We start from the raw sequence: 26,018 nt of genomic DNA on the forward strand, positions 1-26,018 counted from the left end.
GGATCATTTTGAAACTTGGTACACATATGTAAAACAGAAATCTAAGACCTATTTGTTCGTTCATATTAAAAAAAAAAAACAAAGAAAATCCTCATTCAATTAACGTGCTGCAACAGCGAGATGCCTATCATTCGATTCGTAACAATCGTATCTAGCGATATACCAATTGATTTTTCTTAATTCATATTTTATCGGTTGGGGTAGGGGGGTTCGGGTTTTGCTCGATTTTCGCCTCCCCCTCCCTTTTTTTTAAATATAATCTAACTATAGCGAAAAAAAAATTAATTGGCATTTCACTAGATCTTGATTATACGAATTGAATGGTATATCTCTCAATGCTTTAGCTTGAAAATCATTCGAGGATATAGCATATAGGTCTTTAAAGATGGCGTATTTTGGATATTTTAATTGTTCAGGGGGGGCCAAATGAAGTAAAATTTATTGAAAAATGAAGAATATGCCCAAAAAATGCTTGATATTGTAGTCCAAGCTTTTTCATTGTCAATTAGGGGTAGTTGCATTTAGGGTACCAGCACAGCACGTGTATTCGGACTTATTCTTGTCCAGTTTAACGTGAATAATAATCTATAAATGTGACTATAAGTTTAGACGTACCAGCTGTAGGGCTCGCCTGCGTAAAGTCATGGGTAAGTTTAGACGTACCAGCTGATGGCTCGCCTGCGCAAAGCCAAGGGTAAGTTTAGACGTACCAGCTGTAGGGCTCGCCTGTGTCAAGCCAAGGGTAAATTTAGACGTACCAGCCGTAGGGCTCGCCTTCGTTTAGCCATAGACGTACCAGCTGATGGCTCGCCTGTGTCAAGCCAAGGGTAAGTTTAGACGTAACAACTGCAGGGCTCGCCTGCGTAAAGTCATGGGTAAGTTTAGACGTACCAGCTGATGGCTCGCCTGCGCAAAGCCAAGGGTAAGTTCAGACGTACCAGCTGTAGGGCTCGCCTGCGTCAAGCCAAGGGTAAATTTAGACGTACCAGCCGTAGAGCTCGACAGTGTTAAGCCATGAGTAAGTTCAGACGTACCAGCTGTAGGGCTCACCTGCGTAAAGTCTAGGATAAGTTTAGGCGTACCAGCTGTAGGGCTCGACAGTGTTAAGCCAAGGCTAAGTTTAGACGTACCAGCCGTAGGGCTCGCCTTCGTTTAGCCATGAGTAAGTTTAGACGTACCAGCTGTAGGGCTCGCCTGCGTAAAGTCAAGGGTAAGTTTAGGCGTACCAGCTGTAGGGCTCGACAGTGTTAAGCCATGAGTAAGTTTAGACGTACCAGCTGTAGGGCTCGCCTGCGTAAAGTCATGGGCAAGTTTAGACGTACCAGCTGTAGGGCTTGCCTGTGTCAAGCCAAGGAGTAATCCAACACGTACCACCAAGGGAAGTGTTGCATGTTAAGCCATCATTTCAGTGCTGTAGCTTCAGTTACTCAACATGCGGTTACGCCTCACGAATAATCTACCATCGCTGAAGTTATGAGGAGTGATGTAATATAGGTCTTACAAATAAACTTATTATCAAGATTGCTGTCAAAAGTCAGATGGTCTGGCTTCAATCACTGTATTGTTTCAAACTGAAATGTCCCAATCACTAATGTAATGTAATTTCCCTGCCACGTACATCGTTGACTTCAATTCACATTGAAAGATTGTTTATAGTACGCTTATATTTGCGTTGAGTCCTGTTAATTAGTATTCGATGTCATTTACTGGCATTTCAGGTAACTGGATATTAGTAGAAATAAAGCTTGAAAGTGTTCCTTATCCTCCAAGAAAGAGAGTGCACAACACTCACACGAGCAGGTCAGCCTGAACTTCAGGCATCGCGAGTCGTTCCTGCCGTCTGCTCTTCTCGAAGATGTTGTTGTCTGCGTCGTGCAGAGCGTAGCGGTCACCTAGGCACGGTGCATCCACTAGCACTCGGTCGTACGGACCTTCCGCTCCAAGTTCCAGTTCCGTCCCGTCAACCTAGGCAACAAATATCGGGCTTGATGAATTTTAATGGAATTGATAAACAAATTATTGTGACCGTCTTAGGTTGAAAAAAATAATTAAATATTTGATCAAAGTAAAATAAATTGAAGTTGAAATTAAATTAAACCTAAAATGAGTTTCATACGATCGCCAATAGTAAGGATTGCTAAGATACAGAGAAAGAAAACATTTCTGATAGAAAAGTCTATATTTTCGGGAAAAATAAGATATACCTGAAGTAAGTTCACCGACAAGTCGAGTGAAATGGCAACGCAAGTCAAAAGTTAACAACCCATCCAAGAAATATTCGTTTACTTAAAAGGGACACCGCATTTATCATGTGCACTCGATAGCTTACGTTCGATTCAATTCATCTCTGATTACACCATCAAGAATTGGACCTGCCAGTATACATGATACAAATTCAACAATTTCATAACAAGAACCTATTGAAGAAATTCGAGAGCCAAGCTTCACACCTCTCACCTGAGTTATCTGTAGAGACTGAAGTGCACGGCTGCCCTCAGGGAAGTATTGTTTCATGCTTGTCTTCAGCCTCAGCACTCTTGCCGAGGACTTGTCGTTACTATGCAAGCGTTCTGTCAGAGCAACACAATTTAAACATTATGGACTTTAATTCTCACAACCCTCTTAAATAAGCTAATTAAAGCTTGTGTAAACAATTCTTACACAAATCCTAGAAGCTGAATGCTGCATCCAGCTAACGCCAAACGACGGCGTCTAAATTTTTTCGGCATTATCGTTCAGAGATCATCACAAGTGGTGATGAATACGATATGATGTGATTTATAATCGAAGCTATGACCCGAAGACCTATACTATAATTCTATAGTAATGATCTCAATTTGTAACGCTTCGGTTGAGTTAACGTTTTCCAGTTAGTCCTCTGAGATAGTCGTAAGACTAAGACGTGTGTTGATTAAAAAAAACTTAAAAAAGTTACGCGGGAATTTTAGGTTTTTAAACAGGAGCCGGGCTATCAAACCTCGCATAAGTAAACGTAGCGGCCGATTAATCATGTGATTAGTAGGTTTATCTTGAAAAGTCGTCCGTGATTTGCTGACGGAGTTACGAAATATCAACTATTTTTAATGCTACGACCTCAGCTCTATATTGGCTAGGTCTATCCTCCATGCCATGAGAACATCGGGCGACTGTGCAAGGGTACTTCGGTTTTAGAGAATTGGTGACGGTGGCCGCATTGCAACTTGACAAGTAGAAAGTAGGTACCTGGAAAGACAAACTATGGCGATTACCATCGTTCGTTACTATATGACTGATTCTGACTGTTTTTTCGATATTTGTATAAAATTTGAAAAAACACGAGCGCATTAGGCAGTTTGAAATGTAATATGACCGTCAGCATCATATTTTACAATGAGAGTCTTGGCGACAGAGTGGAACTGAGGCGCGTCAGGCAGAACACAAGGACGGTTACGTAGCCATGCACGGCAGTCGCACGCACGACTCATGAGATCGTCTTACTGATCCACGGCGTCTGGTAACGCAGGGAGGATAAACCTGGCGTGAGTAGTTCTGTAATGTACGAGTCATGGAATTGGTGTTGGAATGTGAAATGACGAGATTAGAAAGTGTTAGCAGTGATCGAATTCGTTTGTCTAAGACAATTTTTCGAGTGCTTTAGCACTCGAATCTCCTATGTTCTTTAGGAAGGGTACAAAGTTTTCAAACTTCAATAGCCACATATACATGTGTATCTACGGCTTATTCTAGGAAATATTTATCCGTTTCATTTTCTAATAGGAATCATTTTGTTTCAATTTCCAAAATCAAATGATTTAGGAACACAATAACGTCACTCGTAATAATAACGCTCGCATGAGTCGTTTGTTTCATTAAGAGCTTCAACCTCATTGTTATGATCTAGAAGCTTAAATATGATTTTTGATGCTAATTTCTTGTCTATCTGAAATTTTTTCGAATGAGAATATTCTAAGAATGGATAATTGATTTAATTCATCAACGAGAAGTAGGCTTCTATGTGTATCAATTCAATAGCCTCTCAAATAAATTTCTACATTAACGCAGAAAATAATAATTTGGTGTTTGCAAGTAATTTTTCGGTCATGATGCGTTACCAGGCAATTTTTTAAATTTGATTTTTATTTAATTTAATTTTTTTTCATGATGCGTATTGCGTTACCAGGTAAGGTGGTCTGGAGTATGGCCATGGACTTGCCGCCAGGAGCAGCACACAAGTCCAGCACCGAGTCTCCAGCCTGTAAGTCCAGCAGCAACACCGGCAGCAGACTGCCGCCGTCCAGAGGGTAGTGGTCCGTCAAGCCGCTCACATATCCAGGCTTATGAAAATAAAATCAGAAATTAATAATGATGAATACCAATGCATTTTGAGGCATTGCGCAGGCCAGTGCATATGATGTTTGATGTCGAAAAGTCAAAAACTATTCTATATATCAGTATGAAATGAATTTCTCAGCGTAGACTTCGACACAACCAATAGACACATCTATAAAATGCGCAATTTGGATTTTTCCTCAGGATTAAATACGCAAAAAAGTGTGTTATAACGTAAATACAATTGATGAATTTTGTTAATGAAGCTTTGTCACGAGATTTGAGAATCAAGCAACCATATTGTTTGTTAATGACAATGCTTAGCTGCATTGAAGTAAACACACGACATATGCAAAAAAATGAACATAAAATATGTATCCTTGTATTTCTTAGCAAAGACTAAGTAAGTTAAGCAATAAAATATTAGGAAAATAATAATTTGAATATCGGAGGGAGAACTGCAGCAACAACACGAGCGCATTAAACGTTGGAGGGGCCGGTGTATTCACGAGCTTCCCCAGCTCATCATCCCTTAACTGAGGCAGAAGTTTGACAGTTTTACTGAATTACAGAAAGTCTTTCCTATTCTACTTAAAATAATTGAAATCTTCTTTATATTTAGTATGCATTTTGGACATAGAAGTCACAAGCTGGAGCACTGCCTCCCAGCGAGCAGCAGCTCACCTTCGGGAAGCGCGAGATGTCGAGCCTCGGGAAAGCCAAGACGGTCAACAGCTCAGGCCAGTGTATCAAAGTGTTGGATTTTTCAACATTTATTGAAGGAGTGTCATCTGAAACAGTTCATTCACATTTTACGAACAATTCATAAATATTTTACCCAAAGAGTAAAAGTAGGACATTTTTTTTTTACATAAAACCGCTCCTTGAGCTGATTAATCAACCCCCTCTTAACAGCTGACGACGTGTCAAGCATGATGCATGTCACTCCACTCCATCAAGACAAATCTTCGACTCACCAGCTTCAAAAGCGGCGCGATATCTGTCAAAAATCTCGGATTCGTCTGTGAGTTCTGCCAAGCCCTGGAAGCGTGGAATATTACAAATAATGTTTATATATAAAAAAATATGGTTTATTTCGAGCCACCTGATTTTTCCTCTTGCAATAGGATATATACCTATGTATAAAGGTTAAGTACAAACGATACCACTACAAGCAAGGCTTAACAGATTTGAGATTCACAATAAAGTTTTTCAAATTTATTTAGTCAGAGACAAATCTGATTGTCATAATTGCAGTATTTGACACTGTACAGCAATGCTCATCAAACACTGTCTCAGGTCAAAGAACTCAAAAGTACCTTAAGACCAGTTGAAGGCATAAATTCTTGCAAAGCCTGGATTTGCATATCAATGGAGATGTGTGGCTGTGGCAGGATGAGGCGGTCAGATGTGGGCTTGCAGGGCACTGACTCGAAGTTGCCGGAGAGATCACGGAATTCTTTAGGATATGTTGGAGGGGCCGGCGTATTCACGAGCTCCCCCAGCTCGTCATCGCTTAACTGAGGCAGAGGTTTGATAGTTTTACTGAATTAGAGTCTTTCTTATTCTACTTAAAATACTTTAAATATTCTTTTTATTTGTAGTGTGCATTTTGAACATAGAAGTCACAAGCTGGAGCACTGCCTATCAGTTGGATTAAGTTAACACAGCCTATTCTCACTTATTTCCCTGCATTGAAAATCCCCCCCCCCAAAAAAAAAAACACCATTATTATCTACCTGAGAATTTTTTGCCGCAAGTTTCACTAAAAATAACAATTCTCACCTCACGTATTGGTTTCCTTAGACTGTGATTTGAATGAGTGCCTGTCACATCTGGAGAATCGTCATCATTTTTGTCTTGCTCATGTGCTTGAGCCAGACGGGAACTCTGCCTGGCAGCCATCACGTCTGCACAGTTCTTGCGGTAATGCGCGCCTACATCATAACAGCCAAGATTCTGCGGAATAGAAGCATAGATCCTAGTTGAAGTAAAAAGCAGTAAAAAGAACTATGAAACTATGACAAACATTCATATCTCCAGAATAGGTCATGCAGGAATGCTGAGAAGGTGCAGCAAGGAGATTGGATTATTATATAAGTTAGAAGCAGATATCAAAGGGAAATGCTTCTGACACTGTTTATAGAATCTTGAAGCTTTTACATAATGGACTAAAATTAGAAGCTGTAAATATAGGAAAAGTTCTTTTATTTATCTGGGCTGTCGTGTGCCAAAGTAAACTCAAAAAGTCCCTCTTCAGAGTTTCTACCTAAACTGGCCTCAGGCAGTAGCAGGGATCTGCTGGTTGAGACTACCCCATGCTGTAGTGATGGCCTATATATGGCTTCTGGATATTCTCATGTAAAATTACTTACATTAGAAAGATTGTCTCCTGCAATGCATGCCTTCATTCTCAAGCCCACACTTAGCAAAATAATTACAATAACCCAATATAATATAATTATATAATTACAATAACCATACTCAAGGCTGTATGTACACCTTGCATACAAATTCTTGAGTGCAATAAAGGATAGAGCTAATTAGTGAAGGTTATTTGAATCTTATTAATCCTGTATATTGCTCACAACAAATTTTTCCATGAAATAAAACTATATTAAAATAAAACTATAAAACTTGCCTCTGTGGTTTTCAATGTTACATGTATTGTTTTTATTGGTTAAAACTAGCACCCTATTATAATGAGCTGCTGCTCTGTTTGTTAAAGCATTATTGCTCTTTTGGCCACTCAAACCATCTGTGTCATTAATTCAATTTTCATACTTAATGTATCCTTCTGTTCCAAATCGTTTCAGAGCAGATGTAATAATTCCATTCAAGCAAAGTTCAAGTCAGTAACTAAAATGCTGCCAAAACAGCATAATGCATCAAGATAACCCTGCAATACCGCTGGGTAAGTGAAGCTCTTCCAGATAATTCATATATATATCTGTCTTAATTCTGCTACTTTCCATATCTCTTAACCATTTGCATTATTTACCTGCATTTCTTCAGCACAACCCTACTATAATTTGGTTAAATTTATGTTACAAATATTAATAAACTTGATGGTTATGTGATTCCATTTTATCTGATTATTATTACCGGTATTACTGGCATTATTGGGTCAAACCCACTTCCAATGTTGTTTGCTTTAGTTGTTTATTAATTATAATTGTTGTATCACTAGCTTCATTTAACTCAAGTTACTAGACTAAATTATCAGTTCCTAATTTTCCAAATGTTTGTTTATTATTCAGTTAGTGCATGATTGCCTCAGTTTGACTAAATTTTGGCATGATAGATCATAGCCTGTCTAGCATCAAAGTGACATTATGCACTGTAGCACTCATTTGTGATTAGTATATTTTTCTGCTGTATGAGGACTTTGTGTGCCGTTATGGGTCCGGTGCTCTCTACTCCCTATAACTACAGTAGTTATAAAACACTATATGTACCTACCTATTAACTATAACAGTCTTCAAGCAATGTATTGAGCATTGTCTTGTATCTATTTGCATTCATTGGCTTGTCAGTTGCATTTTAAAATACCAAGAAACCTTAACTTTTATTGCAACTCTTTACATGCATCATTATTAAACTAATTCAGCATCCACTGCAAAATTCAAGTGGATTACAAGTTAATCTCTCTAAGGTTGACATGGGAACAACCTGAATCCCTCACTGCTGTGGAGCTACATGGATACATATCCTAGGTTTAAATAGCAAACAAGGGGGACAAACTTAATGCATCATAATTTCAATAGTAAATTCAATATAGTTCAGGGTATAACCTTGAAGAATTTTCAATAAGGGTATTTGTTCAATAATAGAGCAAACTACACCTACTTAAAAACAACAAAAGATTTAAATAATTCAAGAAAAAATCATCAACACACTATAAATTAAGCATGACAATCAATCTATGTTGACTGATGCATTTCAATTATCTCAATATACAACTCAAATAAGTCTAAGATTGTTTTGAAGTAAAGATAGCAGGGCTTACAAACCTGTAGCTTCCTTAGAGTCTGCTGAAAGTTAGGGCATTGATTATTGATGATAGAAACGAATTTAGGCTCAGACAATAGTCCAAGCCGCACAGAAGGCCACTCCTTGCCATAAATGTTTCCATATGATACATCGAAGTACTCCAAAGCCAGTTCACAAGCCGTTTTTTTCTGAAAAGAACATTTTTTGTAAATAATTTATTTTCATGATAAAATTCGGGCAAGCTTAATTTATTTTGATGCAAGACATATGGTACAATGAAATTTACACACAAATTTCCAGGCAATGATTTGAGGCAGAATGTTCTGCTACCTTGAGAAATAACCGTAATACCTACTGAAAACTACTCTCATTAGATATTGCAGAATTTTATTTAGCACAGTTATCCTTCATTGGAGGCCAAACACTTTGAGAGATTTTGAGTGAATTTCTGAAGAAACAAAATTTAAATACCAACCCTAAAGCAAAATACGCTGTTAAAATTCTAACATGACCAAAGTAAAGAGGAGTCTTCCTTCATCAGCAAGAGCAGTGTAGCTCTGAACACTATGAAAGTGAAATGATATCAGGCCTTCACTTCATTCCAGGAGGTCTGAAAAACATTCACAACAAAACTATACACTTGTGCCCGCCATAACTGCTTTGATAAATTTCCACAAATCCTGCAAATACCTAGCCAATAATATGTCATGAATATCCTAAAGCTATATTAGAGACATCACCAATATTTCTTAAGGTAGATTTGGCTTCATCACAAGATTTTGGCCAGAGATATTAGGATCATTATTTATATTAGCTCAGATTACCAGGACTAAATATAGTACATGATCACTAGGGGAAATCTGAACAGCACCCCAATGGTTGTGAAATAATGAAGAACAAACAAGAATGGAGCAATGCTTATACTATGTCACCAACAATTAACCTTAAAATCAAATATATTAACAAACTTACCTTAGCTCTCTGTGAATATCTTTGGATTAAATGTTTGGAGCTTCTGCATAACAATTTACTTCTGGTATAGCAATAGTTCATTATGATTTCTTATGCTTAAAAACTTATTAGACCAGGAGAATTAGGAAGGAACTGTATAAACAATGAATTTAATTTTCAGCTATTTAGCTTCTTTTATAGTAGCTGTTCTCAAAAATTTCAAACTGGCTCATAATTATCTGAAAGAAAGCCAAGTTTAATTGCAACAAAAGTTGCTGTATCTTTGAAAAATTTAATAGCAACAATTCCAGAGTTTGAGCACTTAAAATTTAGTGCTTTAGCAATATTGATTAAAAATACAGAATGAAAGGCTAGAAGCTTTGATAAAATGAACATGCATAGAAATTCTATATAGTAGTACCAACATCAAACTTGTGGCTGTTTTCTTCCAGTTCTTGCATGTGCATGACCACAGGGCATAACAATATGATTGCATTATCACACAGCTGCAGCTGAAACCACTGTCAGCAGCAGCAGGTTGCCATGCAGTCTTGAAAAGTTTAAATACATCCGATGCTGAAACACAGTCCTTGCCATGCGGTCTTGCTTGGATGAACTTTTCAAAATTAACAACTCATCCTTTCCATTAAAGTCTGCCGTGATTAAAAAATGTGGACCACCTTGGGTTAGTTAGCACTGAAATAAAGTCTTTAATCAAGAAGAAGCATAAACTCCTGAAGCTTTCATATTCTGATGCAATTTGTCGTGGATCTTACTTGATCTATCGGAATGTCTTGAATGTGCAGTGGAAAATGGTCGAGAAGCAATACTACATACGTAGTACTACAATCCAGCAAGATACTAACAAATCAAGGGCCTTATGGAATACTGTTAATTCTCTCCTTGCAAGGAATCTTGTGCGCAAAAAGATTGAATTGTATAAATATATTAAAGTAATGCCCAATTCTCAACTAACCATTGAATTTAATGAGTATTTTATCTCCGTCGCAAATGACATAACTAAAGATTTAGGTCCAGTGCAGGGTGATCCGATGTTAGGGGCTGCATTTAGGCAAATGAATTATTTATTGTGTTTTCAATTAATTCTCTCTTTTGTGTCTCCAGTGCTTTAAAACTAATAAAATGACTGCAAGTTAAAGTTAAATTAATGCATGTGAATAAGCATTGTTGGAGCGAGTCAATTTTCCGTGTTCCTGCTTATCTGGTGCTTATACTGACTTGCCAACCACTCATACTGCCTACTGTACATGAGCCTGCTTTCTGGCAATGAAGACTTTCTTGCTGTCCTGTCTCTGACCTACAAAGATTATCCTGGCTCTTAAATAGGTAAGTCAAGGGAACACTCTCACCACGCATCTCAGTCCTAAATTTCAATTATTGAATGTTATCAGTAAATGTTTGTACATATAATCAATCATCCCTTAAAATTGTTTTACAGTTTTGCATTAGGTAGATCAATTTGTTCTTATGTGTTCCTAGTGTACTTATGTGTTTCAACTTTCAAGTGTTATTGTTGGATAGGTTTTATGCATTCTTGTTCCTGCACTTTTGCAGAGCGGCCAACGTGGAGCATATTCTGGGCCAATTTGGGGCGCATTCCGGCAAGTTCTGAGCTAGTTTGATGCCAGTTCTTGACAAGTGTAAGGCAAGCTAAGGCTGACTGAGAAACATTGCAGGCGAGTCTTGGGCTGCTCTTGAGCTAATCGAGCTGACACTAGAGGCCAACGTGGATGCCTCTTTAAGTCCTGTCCAGCAACTCATGTCAGAGCTGCCCTAACGTGCCAGTTGAGTCTACCCCACTGCTACTCCCAAGTAAGACCACCGCCGTCTTGTTTCTTTGGTGTGGACGCCCCTTGATGAACCAGGCCTGACCCAGGGCCCGTTTTGAGCCCTCGATTCCTTGGTTTCATTATTCTTGATTTGATTTATGCTACAGATCATTATTCTGGCCCAGTTTAGTTTATTTACCATGTATCATTATTTATTCTTTACTGTTCAAACCAGTTTGGGCTGCTGGCTATTCATGTTCTCATGCTAGGTTCACCCCATCACTCATAGCCCTGGGCTGTCTCATTACTAACCAACTAATTTTGCACCTTTCACCTTCATGTACCACTGATTATATTTAATAGAGGTTTGCTTGGTTCTTCCTCTGTTTGTTTCCCTGAGTTTGTTTTGCTTGGCGTCACATGCTGGTACTATACTGGCTGGACCGTTGACCTTTAGAAGGGCTGACCCCCAACAACGACTTGTGGTGTTCCGTTCTGTGACACATCATGCTTCCTATTTCCTACTTCTGCATCTGAGATAATGAGCTTGTTATGATTGTGCAAAGGCAAGAGGCTTCATGTTGAAGAAATTCAGCCACGTGTATTGTGCACGGTTGCCGATATTGTAGTGCCTGTTTTAGCTCATATTTTTAATTTGTGTATGTCTACTGGAATTTATCCTGATGTACTGAAGAATGCTTGTGTCACACCAGTTTTTAAGTCTGGCAACTCAAGTAATGTTGTTGGCGGGGGTGGTTCAGGCTACTTTGCAGCACACCCTCTTGTTCCTCTTATATGTTGTCCCCTTTTTCCCTCTTATGTGTGTTACTGTGTGTTTATATTGAAGTGTTTAACTATTTTATAAATTCAACTAAAATAATTCTCAACTGGCTTGTATTGGAAGCCGTTATTGGTGCGCATCTTACTCATTGGTCTGTGTGCATTTTTACTTGGCATCATCTTTAGTTCAGCTTCAGTTTATCAGTCTTACACATTTTCCTTATTCTGTCATTTTCCTGTCACTTTCACTGTATGAGATCCCAATAGTTATTAGAACCAGTATTTGTGTTTCATTTTCCTTTTCAACCTCTAGTCATCATATTAGTTTCACTAATTCTTGGTTACCAACAAGTAGTCAAAGTAGGCGACAAGTTCGTCTCATCCGCGTTGAGACACCGGTAACAATGTATGCAACTATCAACCCATATCTACCTTGGTAACCTTGCCCTTCCTTAATAAAATTTCAAAAAAATTCTTCACTCTAAACTTACAAATTTCCTTAACAAATTTTCTTTAATATCTGATAGTCGATCTGGATTCTGTAAGGGCACCAACACTACAATGACTATATTTTACTTAGTCCAAGATTTACTCAAGGAATTCAATGCACAAAATTACTGTATTGCTCTTTTTCTTGACCTGCAAAAGGCCTTTGATTGAGTGCACCATCAAATTCTCTTGAATAAACTCAACCATTATGGCATTAGAGGGCCTTTTTATACATTGATAAAGTCATACCTAACCAATAGAGACAAGATGTTTCATTGAGCGAGTTCAAATCACTCTCAAGTCTAAAGACCAATCACAATTGGAATACCTACTACAAGGCTCTGGGCCTCTTCTTTTTAATATTTTCATAAATGATATTGCCTCTTCTTTTAATGTGAACTGCAAGCTTTTTGCTGATGATGCCATTTTTATAGCTCAAAAGGTACCAACAAAGCTACAATGAAGCGTGAGTTTGCTGCATGATTTTGTGTGTGATAGCATTTAGGATCTGTCAGCAGACCTGTCAAAATGGCTGTTAGTAAATAAATTTGAGCCTCACTTAGTGGCACACACCGATGGAACTAAAGTGATGCTTTTTACGTCTAGACCTTTTGTCGCAAATGTCGCCCCTTGGAATATCACTTTTAGTGGATCAATTTGAGAATGGGTTGAGGATTTTTGTTATTTAGGCTTAATCCTTGACAATAAAATGTCTTTTAAAAACATATTACTTCTGTTTGCCAGCCTCAGAGTTCAGAGCCTATCTGAGCATCAAACCTCTAACCAAATAGGCTACTATATATGTAACCAACTTTGGCATCTGATTAACACTACCATAGCTGCCAGTAGCTGGTTCTGTCAGATTGCTTCCATGCACACTTCCATCACTGACAGTCTGACAACAGCTCATCTTCTTTTTGGGATGCCTACGCAGGGTAGACTTGAAGCCACAGGACAACTGCAAGGATGACCGTTGGGCCTGAGAGCTTGTGTAGTTTTGGACCTCTTGGCATCATGGCATGGAGGTCAGACCACTTTATTATGGCTTATAAAAAGTCAGTGGATGCAATGGCTGAGCATGACAGCAAGCAAAAGAAAAGCAACACATGGCATGAAAAATTATCAGAAAGCAAGGGCCATTCCTCATCAGAACTCAGCACAGCATTTGGCCACAAAATTAGGTGGACTAATACAAGACAAGTACGATAACTTAGATCATACATATTACATACATCTTAAGTTCTTAGATCTTACACCTAAAGTTCATTCAGCCTAGGTAGTAGGGTCTAAGGGTAAACGCGGTATATTCCGACATCGTGGGTAATTCTAACACTTCTCAACTTTTTTCCTTTATATTAAGCTTTGTCTTAGTTCCACGCATTCATTGATGGTTGAAATAGTGACGTCATACTATTGCGCACTATACTATTGCCAAAACACTAGGTCTGGGCCGTCTGGCGGGAAAATGTTGAGATCCAAAGAGAGACAGTGTGCGTCACCCAGTGAGAACATCGAAAAACGTGTCAAAGTTGATAGTTGACCTTGCTCTACCAAATAGCGATGAACTGTTTGTGTAGAAAGAATATTATGGTTGGAGACTTTTAAATAAGTCTGTGAATATATAAGGAATCCTTCAAGTATTCTTGTATTTGCTGCTTTCAAGTGGTAAATAAATTAATAGATGAATAAGTTAAGAGACAGTTTTAGACACATAAAAACTAATTCTGACACAGCTTGGAATTAGACACACACAGCTCATTCCGAGCTGTGCGCAAAAATTAAAATTTTCCTAATTAAAAGCTTAATAGCTCTTAATTAAAGCCTAATTAAGTAGTGTTCAATATTCAATAGTGTTCTAATTCCCAGCTGTGTTGTATTCCAATACAGCTCACACAGTGATCGGAATTTGAACACAAGAGGCAGAGGGTTGGAATTACGAATTAGTAGAGTTTGAAGCGCGACCAGAATTAGTCTCACAAAATGCCAAATTTAGTCACACACAGCGTTGGAATATATGGATTTGGTTGGTTTGCATTCTAAAGGCTTTTAAATAAATATGGCAACATTTTGTGACGTTTCATTGTTGCTGGCGTGTAGTGCGGTGTTTTGAAAGTGACGTAAAGCAAACAGAACTCTAGTTGCGGATACAGTGATTTTTTATAGCCATTCATTTATTGCTATGTATTTAATGTGTCTGAATATATGGCGTTTAATCTACCTGATTAAGGGGATCGGCTACCCCTACGGAAAACTTCTACAGTTATTATCCGATTGTCATGAAACTTCACACACATACGTAAAATGTAAAAAGAAAAACATTTTGCTCCTATGAATTTTTCAAAAAAATCGATAGAAAACGTGGAATTCATAGAAAACGGCTAAAAAGGGGTACTTTAGAAAATCTATCTCCTCCCACAAATATCATCCTACAACATCGAGACACGTATCAATCGATTTGTAAAGACCATATCTATTGACTCTAACATCACTTTTTTCATTTTCCATCTAGTTTTTTTTATTGCGTTTTTTCCATTTTTCCAATTTTTTTCTCATTTTTCACCCCTCCCCCCTTCTCCCCCATTTAAAAAACGAACCAGACCGAAATTAAAAAAAGTGATGTTAGAGTCGATAGGCCTGGTCTTTACGAATCGAATGGTATATGTCTCATTGCTGTAGCTTGAAAACTGTAGGAGGAGATAGATTTGCCGTGAGAGCAGTATGAGGTTTTCAGTACGGCCAAAAGACTGCCCACGCGGCACTTAAATAGACATAAAAGAGTCGCAACGCAGCCAAGATATTGTAACTTAGCCTTAAACCATTCAGGAAGGTATGGAACAACTGGCTGCACACCTTTCACATCGCTGTCATGATGGGCACTGAGAGGTTTGGCTTCAGCTCGCAGTTTTAGTAGTCACGCCCCCGTAATTAGTGCCTTAGGAATTACTTAAGGCTGCCCCCACCACCCCCCCCCATTCTATGGGGCGTGGTGCAGTAGAAAATGGAGGTACAAAGATGGGTGTACCACCAATCGATGCGTAAGAATGTGCTCTTTCAAACAAGACTATGCCCACTTTAGTGCCATGATTGGCTGCTTAATGCCAGGCCTTCCTTTGTGGAGTGACCAGCGCGTCATTTATCCTCGTAGAGTTTTGTTAAGGGACCTAAAACCCGCCTCCCTTTGAGGAGCTGTCACAAAGTCATTTTTCGACGTACAGGGACGATACTTATACCGTTCGATGCGCAAGAAAACAACCTTTAAGATGGGATAAGAAACAGAAAAACTCAAAATTTTCAAATTTTAGGGTAGCCGATCCCCTTAAAAAAATGTATTCGGTCAAGAATTGAAAAAGTACGCATGAAATACTAAAATATCAGAAGACAAGGGCTGTTGCTCATCAGAACTCAGCACAGCTTTTGACTATATAATTGGGTTGACTAGTAAGAGTATGATAACTTTAACTTAGATCATACATGATACACATGCATAGTGACAAACCAGTGATTTTTTAGAATCAGTAATAAGCTCATTTTTATTTTTCTCATTTACTCAAGATTTAAACTAATATCTTATATATGATGATGCTGGTATCCATAATACTTTGCTTATTACAGGAGTTAAAATTGAACTTGAAGGAAAGTCTAAAAATTCTCTGCTTTGCCACTATGTTAACACATGCATAGTGACAAATGAGAGATTTTTTAGAATCAGTTCATTTTTAATTTCCTCATTTACCCAAGATTTAAACCAATTTCTTAACCCTTTCACGGGTAAGTTACCATATATGATCACTTGAAATCGCGTCACAAAAAGCCTCACCACGGCTTCCTGTTTGTTTTTGAGGCATCCTTATAATGCCTTAGTCAATCACTAATTATCTGACCATCGTTCTATCTATAGCATCACCAGCTGCAAAGTCCACAAATTGAAATATGAGCATTTAAATGAAGGTTTTGACTCGGACAATGGAATTGACGCTCTGTCCGCATTTTCTTCAAAATTTGGAAGTATCAATATATATATTTATTTATTTGGCAACTTGATTAAATTTAATTAATTTAAATTTTTATGTTTCTAATTTTTCATTTGCATAAACTGAATGTTAATTATAAAGAAAAATTTTGTGTGCTGATTGCACTTATTGAATTCTTCAAGTGCGATTTAAACCTTCAATAGGCAAAATTTGCAAAAATTCATATAAATAAATATATTGTATAATACTGGTACTTTTTAATTTCTTGAAATGGATTCTGAAATTTCAATTTCTGGATATTTCAATGCTTGCCCGCTAAAGGGTTAAGTATGATAATGCTGGTATCCATGCTACTTTACTAGTCTACTTAAAGGACTCAAAAATGAACTTGAGCCTTGAGGGAGTGTCTAAAAAACTCTCTGCTTTGCCACTATGTTAAATAAGTAACACACTCAAACATATGCATTCACATACATACATAAAAGCTGCATTTCTTACTTGGCATACCTATCTAAAGTTCACTTAGCCTAGGTAGCTGACTTCAAATAGTATGCAGTCAAAAGTTGAATGATTTTCCTTTGCACATTATCATTATTACCTCCCCTCAAAAGGTCACACAGGAAAAATTGTACATTTAAACATCTTAAATTGGTTTTCAGCTCTTGTCTGGGCTGCGCATGACGCTGGCAATGCAGCAGGTAGTGCTCTATACTAGCCTATCCACAGTGTTCAACTGTTCAAGTGTTGCACGTACACGTAGCACATTGATCAGACCATCAGAGGAGAGGCGCTCATGTTAAATTTGTGCAAGTGACTTCTGACGCCGGCATGTCCAATCCTGAGTCAAGCAGCAGCACACTCAAGTCTGCGAGACTTCAGGCTGAGCCAGGGTCGCAGTCTGGGTTCATTCATGATGTTGCTCAAAAAAGTTCCCTTCTGCTTCTGGGAGAGGCAGCTCAACGAAAACTGCCAAACACCGGCTCCTGGGATTGTGTATTTCTTCTTCTTCTTCTTGTTACTTCTTATAGGAGCACTGGAAACTGGTCCATTTAGCCCCTTGCCTAAACAGTTTTTGGTGTACGCCTAACTATCATATAGTAACAATCTAAGTATCTAATAATCTGAAAGAATCTGCAAGAAAAAAAACACACACACACACACACAAAACAAGAAAAAAAAATAAAAAAAATAATAAAAAAATAAATACAAATAAAAAAATAATAATAAATAATTAAAAGAAAAGAAAATAAAATCAAAATAATAATAAAAACAAATAAAACAAATAAATGAAATAGAAAATAAATTAAAATACAAATAAAACAATAATAAAATCAAAATAAATCAATAAAAATACAAAAAAGGAGGAGAAAAAAGAAAGAATGGGAAATGAGAAAGAAAAGGGGAAAAGAAAGAAAGAAAGGGAGGGCAGAACAAAGGACATAAAAGCATCATAGGGCATAGTACATGTCAGGAATAATCAGAAATTGAGGGTCGAAAGAATATAGACATAAAATAATAGAGGAAGGGATAACAGTAGAGTATATTGCAGGCACGGCACATGTTTCCCCCATCCCACATGCAGGAGGACGGACACACGGGCGGCCGCAGGAAGGCAACACATAAAACTGCTCTCCGATTAATCTAACAAAGTCTACACAAATTAATTTATTGTCCTTATTCAGTTAATCCACATAATAACCATCAGTAAAGTCAGGTTTCTAATGCATTTCAACTACCCAAGGTTAGTAACTAGGTCATGCCCTACACTGTGCCTCACATGAGTATCCTGATACTATGCAAAGGTCCAGCCTGGGCGGGACAGCCTGGAGCTTTCTTACTGCCAATGCAGCAACAAAATAAGAATTACTTTATTAATCAATAAGTGTCAAACAAGGAACTCCTGTGGGCAGGGTTGTGAAGGAATTAGGGGGTCGTGATATGAAAGGTTGGAATCAGCAGCATTCCTTACATGAGGCAGACAGACAGAACAAAAATACCTAGGAAAACTGCTGAGAATGCTGCTGGTTTCCAGGGACTGCAAAAATGGCAGTCTGAGGGGGAGATATGAATTGATCTAGGTTAGTTCCAACATATGTTAGTGTTAATTTGTCTATGGTAGTAACTACGTTTACCATAATGTTAACAGATGAATGGTTATCAGATCGAGTTTATTACATGTGAGGAGCAGAGGAATGAGGCTAGAGCTTCAACAATTGCTGACTGGGTTGTCTGCGGGAAGGGGCCTCCTCCCAAGAGATTTTTCAAGTTGGGGGTGACATTAAGTACTGCCAGCTTATGTAACATTTGAGTGCGGGCCACAGAATGATTTGTGCATTCAAGAATAAGGTGGTAAATGGTTTCAACAGAGCCACAGGGGCAGAGTGGATTTGGAGCCAAGCCAAAACGAGCCAGGTGTGATCGGACACCAGCATGACCCGTACATAGGCAAGTTACAGCTGTCTCAATTGCCCGATTTGGGTGTGAGGCCCACGGCCATGTGCCTAGATTGTTCTTAACCTGAGCAATGAAGAGCCCCTTTCCAGATCTTCTCATTTCCTGATGCCATGATGTGCACCAACTAACAGAGATCGCATCATCTATCGATCTCACCAACTCCTCCTTGCTCGGGGTGGTCAATGTACGATACGGGAGGGTGTGTGCTTCTCGGGCAGCAAGATCTGCTGCTTCGTTTCCAAGTATTCCACAGTGGCTGGGAATAAACTGGAGCATCGTTGCATGGGAAGAATTCAGCGACAACAGTTTGGCTTGAATTTTAAAAACCAGCGGCAAGTAGTGTTCAGGTTTCCTATCTTTAATCAGAAACAATGAGCTTTGTGAATCAGTGAAAATAACAAATTTTTCATCCAAAAGAAGGTATTTTGGGCCCAAGTGAGAGCCTCCTGTATAGCAAATACTTCTGATTCCAATACTTGTACTTCTGGGCGGAGCTTCCAGTTGAGAGAAACTCCCCTGGATGGGACTACCACAGCAGCAGATGTGGAGCATGTGGGTTCTTCTACTCGTGACCCATCTGTGTAGGCAGCCACACAGTTTGCGTACTTATTTTGGAAAAGATCATGAAACATTTGCGTGATGGCAGCAGGTGAGAGGGATGACTTTGGGATGCTGTTGTTAAAATTGGTAAAAATATTATTGTCAACATTGAACCATGGAGGCAGAGGTGAAATCAAAATGGAAGCAATGAAGCGCGGACAAGGGAGGCCAATGCTGCTGAATATTGCCCTGGTATGGGGAACAAAGGAGCAGGGCACATTTTCTGGACAGGAGTGCCTGGCAAGGATGAGCTTGTTGGTGGCTGGGCACTTAGGGAGCTGCCGTAGCCTGGAATAATATCTGCACATTAATTGATCTCTATGGATTTTAAGGGGAGGAATATTTGTTTCAATTTCTAAGGTAGTGATTGGAGTAGTTTTTCTACAGCCTGTAGCAATTCTGAGGCTACTGTTTTGGAGCACGTTCAGTTTGGATAGGTGTGATTGCGCTGCTGATGCATAGAATGGAGAGGCATAATCAAGCTTGCTACGGAGTAAGACCTTGTAGAGCTTTATAAGTGTCTGACGATCAGCACCCCAATGCCTGTGGGATATGGATTTCAGAAGATTGAGTACTGGCAAGCATGACGTTTTCAGGATTTCTATGTGAGGCCTCCATCTGAGGCAAGGCGCATCCAGCACAACACCAAGGTACCCGTGTTGCTGAACAAATTCTAGATTGTGTCCATTGGCTTGGATGGGAAGAGTGCAAACTTTTTTGGTGGTGAAGCACATAATTTTGTTTTTTTTCCTGATTTAATTTTAAGCCCCATCTGAGTGTCCAGTCTACAAATGAATCAATTTGTGCTTGAAGTAAATTAGTGGCTACTTGGATGTTTGGGTGACTAACAAAAAATGTGATGTCATCAGCATACTCAGCAACTGAGACTCCATGAGTAGAGGGCATGTCATTCATCATCACATTGAACAAAGTTGGGGAAAGTATTGCACCTTGAGGTACCCCAGATTTGATAGGTCTAGAGGAGGAGTATTCTCCTTCAAAGAAGACTTTAAAGGTCCTTTCACTCAAATAGGCTTGAAACCATCTCAAAAGTGAGCCTTGTACTCCACAGCAACTGAGTTTATAAAGGAGGCCTGTATGCCACACCCTATCAAAGGCACTGCTAAGATCTACAAAACAGACCAGCAATGCAGACCTTGTGTGGAGAGCACGATGGATAGCAGCCTCCAGTCTGGCTACCTGATCAATCGCCGACATACGGCAACAAAATCCCCCTTGGGAAGGGCGCAGGGCCTGCTCCCGCTCAAGGAAGTAAGTGAGACGTTTGTTTATCATTGACTCCATTAGCTTTCCAATGCACGACAGAAGGGAAATAGGTCTGTAGGAGGAAGTGCATGTGAGTGGTTTGCCAGGTTTAGGTATGGGGATGACCACTGCTTCCTTCCAAATTTGTAGAATAGTGCCAGTTTCCAGACTTTGATTGAATATCCCTATCAGCCAGATGCAAAAATCTAGAGGGAGATGAACAAGGTGTTGGTTGTGCACCTGATCAGAGCCAGGAGATGTGCTCCTCAGCGAATGTATGCAAGAATCCATTTTGTGCAGCTGAAATGGAGCATTTAGGGGGGAATTAACTTCCTCGTTCAGGGCTATTGCTAGTGCTAGTGGAAGGGTTACAAATCTTGGATAAGGAACCGGCACAGGCGATGATAGCACTTCTTCATAATGGGAGGCTAGTGCATTAGCTTTGGATGGGGAATCAGAAATTATTGAGGAGTCTGACAAAATGAAGGGCTGTGTTTTTCTTTGGAAAGGTGTTTGTAGTCGCTTTATTTTATGCCATATTTCTGAAATAGGGGTATCTGAGGTTATGGAGCTGCAGTACTTAGTCCAGGAAGCTTTTTTTGCAAGCTTGACCTCCCTCTTGACCACTGCCTCACAGCGCTTGAAGTTAATTAAGTTTGCTTGAGATGGGATTGCAATCAGGGCACGCTTAGCAGCTCGTTTGGCCTCCACTGCGTCAGCACACGCTTGATTCCACCAGGGTTTGTTAAAACGTGGAGTGATGATCTCTTTTGTCTTAGGAAAAGACTGCAAGCTTGCTGAAATTATTGCATGAGTAATGTTGTGATTGCTTGCCTCAATGTTGTTGTCTGGTTGTATGCCTTGTTGAGTGAGAGCAGCAGACCAGGCAGCCCAAGACCCATCACCAAACATCCAGGAGGGACGAGTCCGGTATCGCACAGTGGAGGCTTCAATTCCAATGCAGGTGACCACTGGATAGTGGTCACTACCCATGTCATCCTCAGTGTAAATTGTTGATAAAGGGACAAGGTCAGCTGCTATGAAGGTTAGATCCAGTGTTGAGAAGGAGTTGTGATAAATGCTGAAGTAGGTAGGCAGAGATGGTGGGGTTAATAGAGCTATGGATGGTTTTGCAAGAACTGACTCAAATAAATTTCGACCTGTTGCATTAGCTACCTTGCCAGGTTCCCAAAGGGGGTTATGAGCATTGAAGTCACCAACAATGACACAAGAAGGTGCCAGTTGATCAAAGTAGTGTGTGAATTTTTGGTGGGACACAGTTTCATTTGGGTTGTAGATGTTGAGAACTGACATGGGTTTATTTCCTTGCAGAAAAACAGTTAGCCCTAAAAATTCTAGTTTACCTTGGTTAAAGGGATTTATGGCAAGGCCAGTAAAAGGAACATCGCTGCGGACAAGGATAGCAAGGCCACCACCTGCATGGTTGGCATTTCTATGCTTGTAAAACGCTGTATAGTTTATAAAGCAGGGTTCATATGATGAGGCAAGCCAGGTCTCCGTCAGGCAAACAATGTGTGGCTTAGTAGTGTAAAGGTGTAGTTTGAAATTGCTCAGCTTGTTTCGGAGGCTGTGATAGTTCCACTGAAGTACTTTTATTTCTTTTTGGATGGACATTTTGAAGATTGTGTAATAATTGCATTTTTAGTTGTCGGGGTTAACTTAATCTTGCCTTCCAATGGGTGGTGATTGCTACTTTCCCTCAAAGCCCGTGGGTCTGTTCCTGGGCTTTTACCATATACAGCTGCAGTCACACAATGTAGAGGAGCTCCTAACACAGGTGATGGCTGAATCGTGGCTTCGGACATTTCTTCTTCTGCTAAGACAAGGGGACGTTTCAAAAGGGGAACCTCATCCATTGATGCTGCCTCCATCCCTGGGTTTTTCCCATTCGTTGCTACAGTCCTACAACATGGACGGGCTCCCAGCACAGGCGATGGCTGAAACAGGGCTTCAGTCACTGCCTCATCTGCTGAGCTGAGGGGGAGATCCAATAGTGGTACCTCATCCAAGCTATGGTAGGGTCCATGACTAGATTTCTGAGTAGAATCCAGCACTGTCTGGATGCCAGAGGGTTGTTCAAGGTGGAGGGTATCTCTGGTGAGTTTGGTTGCAACAGAAAGAAAGTCAGTATTGTCATTTGGTTTACATAATGACAGCAACTTGGAGAGTAGTTCAATGAAGTAGTTCACTGGGACATTCTGTAGGGTTGGCCCTATCTGCACATCTGAGGTCTGTGTACCCACAGAACAGGTGGCAGGACCAGTGACTTTGCTCCTGAGTTTTACATGTTGATTTGCAAGGGTGGAGGACGTGTTGAGTGTCCTTGAGGCTGACAAACCTGGCTGCTGAATTGAGTTTTGTGGAGCAGAAGCTTTGACCAGTTTTAAGGCATCTCTGTAAGACATATTAGAGCATGAGCGAGTTTTTTCCACCTGCTTTGCCTGTTTCATCCAAGGGCAGCCACCATAGTTGGCTGTGTGTGGACCACCACAGTTACACAGTGGGCTCCCGCTGTGGTGGCAATCCTTTACGCTATGGGCGCCACTACAAGCTACACATCATGGAGGGCCTTTGCAGCTAGTGGCATTGTGCCCAAAGTTTTGACACTTGTAGCACTGCCATGGGTCAGCTACAAAAGGGTTAACTTTGAACCGCTGATATCCAACATAGAGGTAGGGTAAACGCGGTATATTCCGACACATTAAGGACGCATTGAGAAATGAAAAACTATAAAAAAAATAACTGTATGCGTTACTCGAGTTCTGTTTGCTTTATCTGACTCGCAAAACACCGTACTACGCGCCAGCAATGATGAAACGTCACAAAAATGTTGCCATATTTATTTAAAAGCCTTTAGAATGCAAACCTACCAAATCCCTATATTTCGACACTGTGTGTGGCAATATTCGGCACATGGTGATTCGTATTGTGTCAGCGCTTCAAATTTAACTGATACGTAATGCCGACATCCACGTGTTCGAATTCCGTTCGCTGTGTGAGCTGTATTGGGAATTTGGCATACAACACGGCTTTGAATTAGAACACTAACGAATATTGAACACTACTTAATTACGTTTTAATTAACAGCTATTAGGCTTTTAATTAAGCAAATTTCAATTTTTATACAAAGCTTGGAACGATCTGTGTGTGTCCAGTTCAAGTTGTGTCGGAATTAGTTTTCATGTGTCTAAATCCATTTCTACACTTAATCATATATTAATTTATTTACAACTTGAAATCAGCAAATACAAGTATACTTAAAGGATTCCTAATATATTCACAGACGTATTTAAAAGTCTCAAACCATAATATTCTTCCTATTAAAAAAGTTATTAACTATTTGGTAGAGCAAGGTCAACTGTCAAATTTGACACATTTTTCAATGATCTCACCGGGTGGCATGCATTGTCTCTCTTTGGATCTCAATATTTTCCCACTAGATGGCCACGACCTAGTGTTTTGGCAGTATTTTGACGCGCAAATGTATGACGTCACCATTTCAACCATCAACAAACGCATGGAACTAAAACAAAGCTTAATATAAAGGAAAAGCTGGAGAGGTGACGGAATTACCCTCGATGTCGGAATATACCGCGTTTACCCTATGCAGGTAAAGTGCTAGAGGGGAAATTGATCTTGAACATGGAAGTCCGAATTTGTTGTTTGCCTTTCAGTATTCGCTCTGCGCTCACATCCTTGTGCTCAGCTTCCTTGAGAGCAGCTGTTAGGTCCTCATCAGATATGTCCTCTCTAAATGGCCCAATGACTCCAGAACACATTGTCTGGTTCAAAGGAAGACGACACTTCACACTCCATGAGCCAAGTTTATTTACGCATAGAAGTTGATTCAGATCATTAAGGGCATCCTCTTTCACAGTCACCACAAGGAGCTGGCGTCTGGAGTTCTTAGTAAAGTGGCTAATGCCCACTTGACCAAATGGTGATTTAGCCAGAGCTGTGCTAGTAATAGCAATATCATTAGACTGATTAGAGAAGAACTTACTCAATGGGCAAGCGCCAGGGCCATCAGGATCTGCAACAGGTTCTATGATAATTACTTTATTGTTGGAGTCAGGATGATTTGGGATTGGCCCACATGGATGCGTGTTGCTGAGATTCAAATTGATCATTGGCATTCAGAAGGTTGTTGTTATAGCTTTCCAGCCTAGGTAGGAAGCCCTCAAATGTATCTGTGTCGACAGTGTTGTTAACATGTAAGTCATCCATGTCATGTACCTCAACCTCTGCACTAGGTAGGACAGTGTCATTGAGGCTGAGAGGCGGCATTTGAGACCAGGTCGGTATTGCACTTCCAGAGAGATTAGGCTTAGAGAATGATGCAGATTGAGAGTTGGTCTTGGAGCAGTCAGATGATACTGAAGCAATATCACCTTGTTCCTTTTTCCTGCGTTTGGGCATTTTATCCGTTTTTTGTGTAATTTGACAGATTCAACTATTAATGCAATGAAAAATTCAACTATAAATGCCATAATCTCAATTAACTATTTGTCGTCAGACATCGATAAATGGGCAGACGCAGAGAAACTTACACACGTCTTCTTCTTCTTTTCAAGGTGTCCACGTTGGGTGGACTGAAAGCCACAGGACAGCCACAAGGATGACCGTTGGGCCTGAGAGCTTATGTTATGTTGGACTTCTTGGTAAGGAAAGCTGGCCTCTTTGTCCTTGTTGTACAAGGTCAATAGAGGTGATGGATGAGCTTGATAGCATGTAAGAGAGAATTTACACATGACATGGATAAGTTACATGCACACGGAACACAGATGACTGTATGCAGTCACTCAGAAAAGTTGCACATGACATGATCATTGCTCCTCAGAACTGAGCACTAGATTCAACAGTTAAGTTAGATATATTTATATACATAGAATGACATAGATTATGCATGTACACAAACATATACAATATACATAGATACACTTGTACATATATAAGCTTCATTTTGATATTTTGGCACCTATCTAAAGTTCACTGAGCCTCCCTGATTTCAAAATGAAAACAGTCAAAAATTGAAAGATTTTCCTTTGCACATCATCATTAAAGTTCCCTCCCCCCCAAAAGTTCACACAGGGAGAATTGTACATTTATACATCTTAAATTAGTTTCCAGGTCTAGTCTGGGCTGCGCATGCCGCTGACAATGCAGCAGATAGTATAGTATAGTATAGTATAGTATCTTCGGCATTAAATAAATAGGCCTGGATAGGCCTGTCGCCGATTCTTGTACTTTTCTTGACTAGACTGGCCTTACGGACGGAAGATATCAGTTGTTCTGTAGGGTACGAGGCATTTTAAGACTGAACATATGCTCATGCATGGCCTTGTCTAGTCTGTTCTTGAACGCGTTCATACTCGGAGCGTCAACAATATCTTCA

General features: G+C 39.6%; 1 protein-coding gene across 1 annotated transcript; it reads right to left on the minus strand.

Moving 5' to 3' along the window:
* Positions 1 to 748: 748 nt before the first annotated feature.
* On the minus strand, positions 749 to 9,484 carry LOC108669964 (5-methylcytosine rRNA methyltransferase NSUN4-like). The gene is made up of 11 exons (XM_018157410.2): positions 9,274 to 9,484; positions 8,322 to 8,489; positions 6,094 to 6,267; positions 5,628 to 5,828; positions 5,286 to 5,349; positions 4,993 to 5,099; positions 4,157 to 4,313; positions 2,458 to 2,570; positions 1,793 to 1,965; positions 1,275 to 1,290; positions 749 to 811 (listed from the first exon to the last, which is right to left on the minus strand). Exons 1-11 carry the CDS (start codon positions 9,352 to 9,354, stop codon positions 749 to 751), a joined length of 1,317 nt encoding a protein of 438 aa, XP_018012899.2. The 5' UTR covers positions 9,355 to 9,484.
* Between the last annotated feature and the right edge of the window lie 16,534 nt (positions 9,485 to 26,018).

The sequence above is a fragment of the Hyalella azteca genome, unplaced genomic scaffold, assembly GCF_000764305.2.
Source record: "Hyalella azteca isolate HAZT.00-mixed unplaced genomic scaffold, Hazt_2.0.2 contig4620, whole genome shotgun sequence".
Lineage (NCBI taxonomy): Eukaryota > Metazoa > Arthropoda > Malacostraca > Amphipoda > Hyalellidae > Hyalella > Hyalella azteca.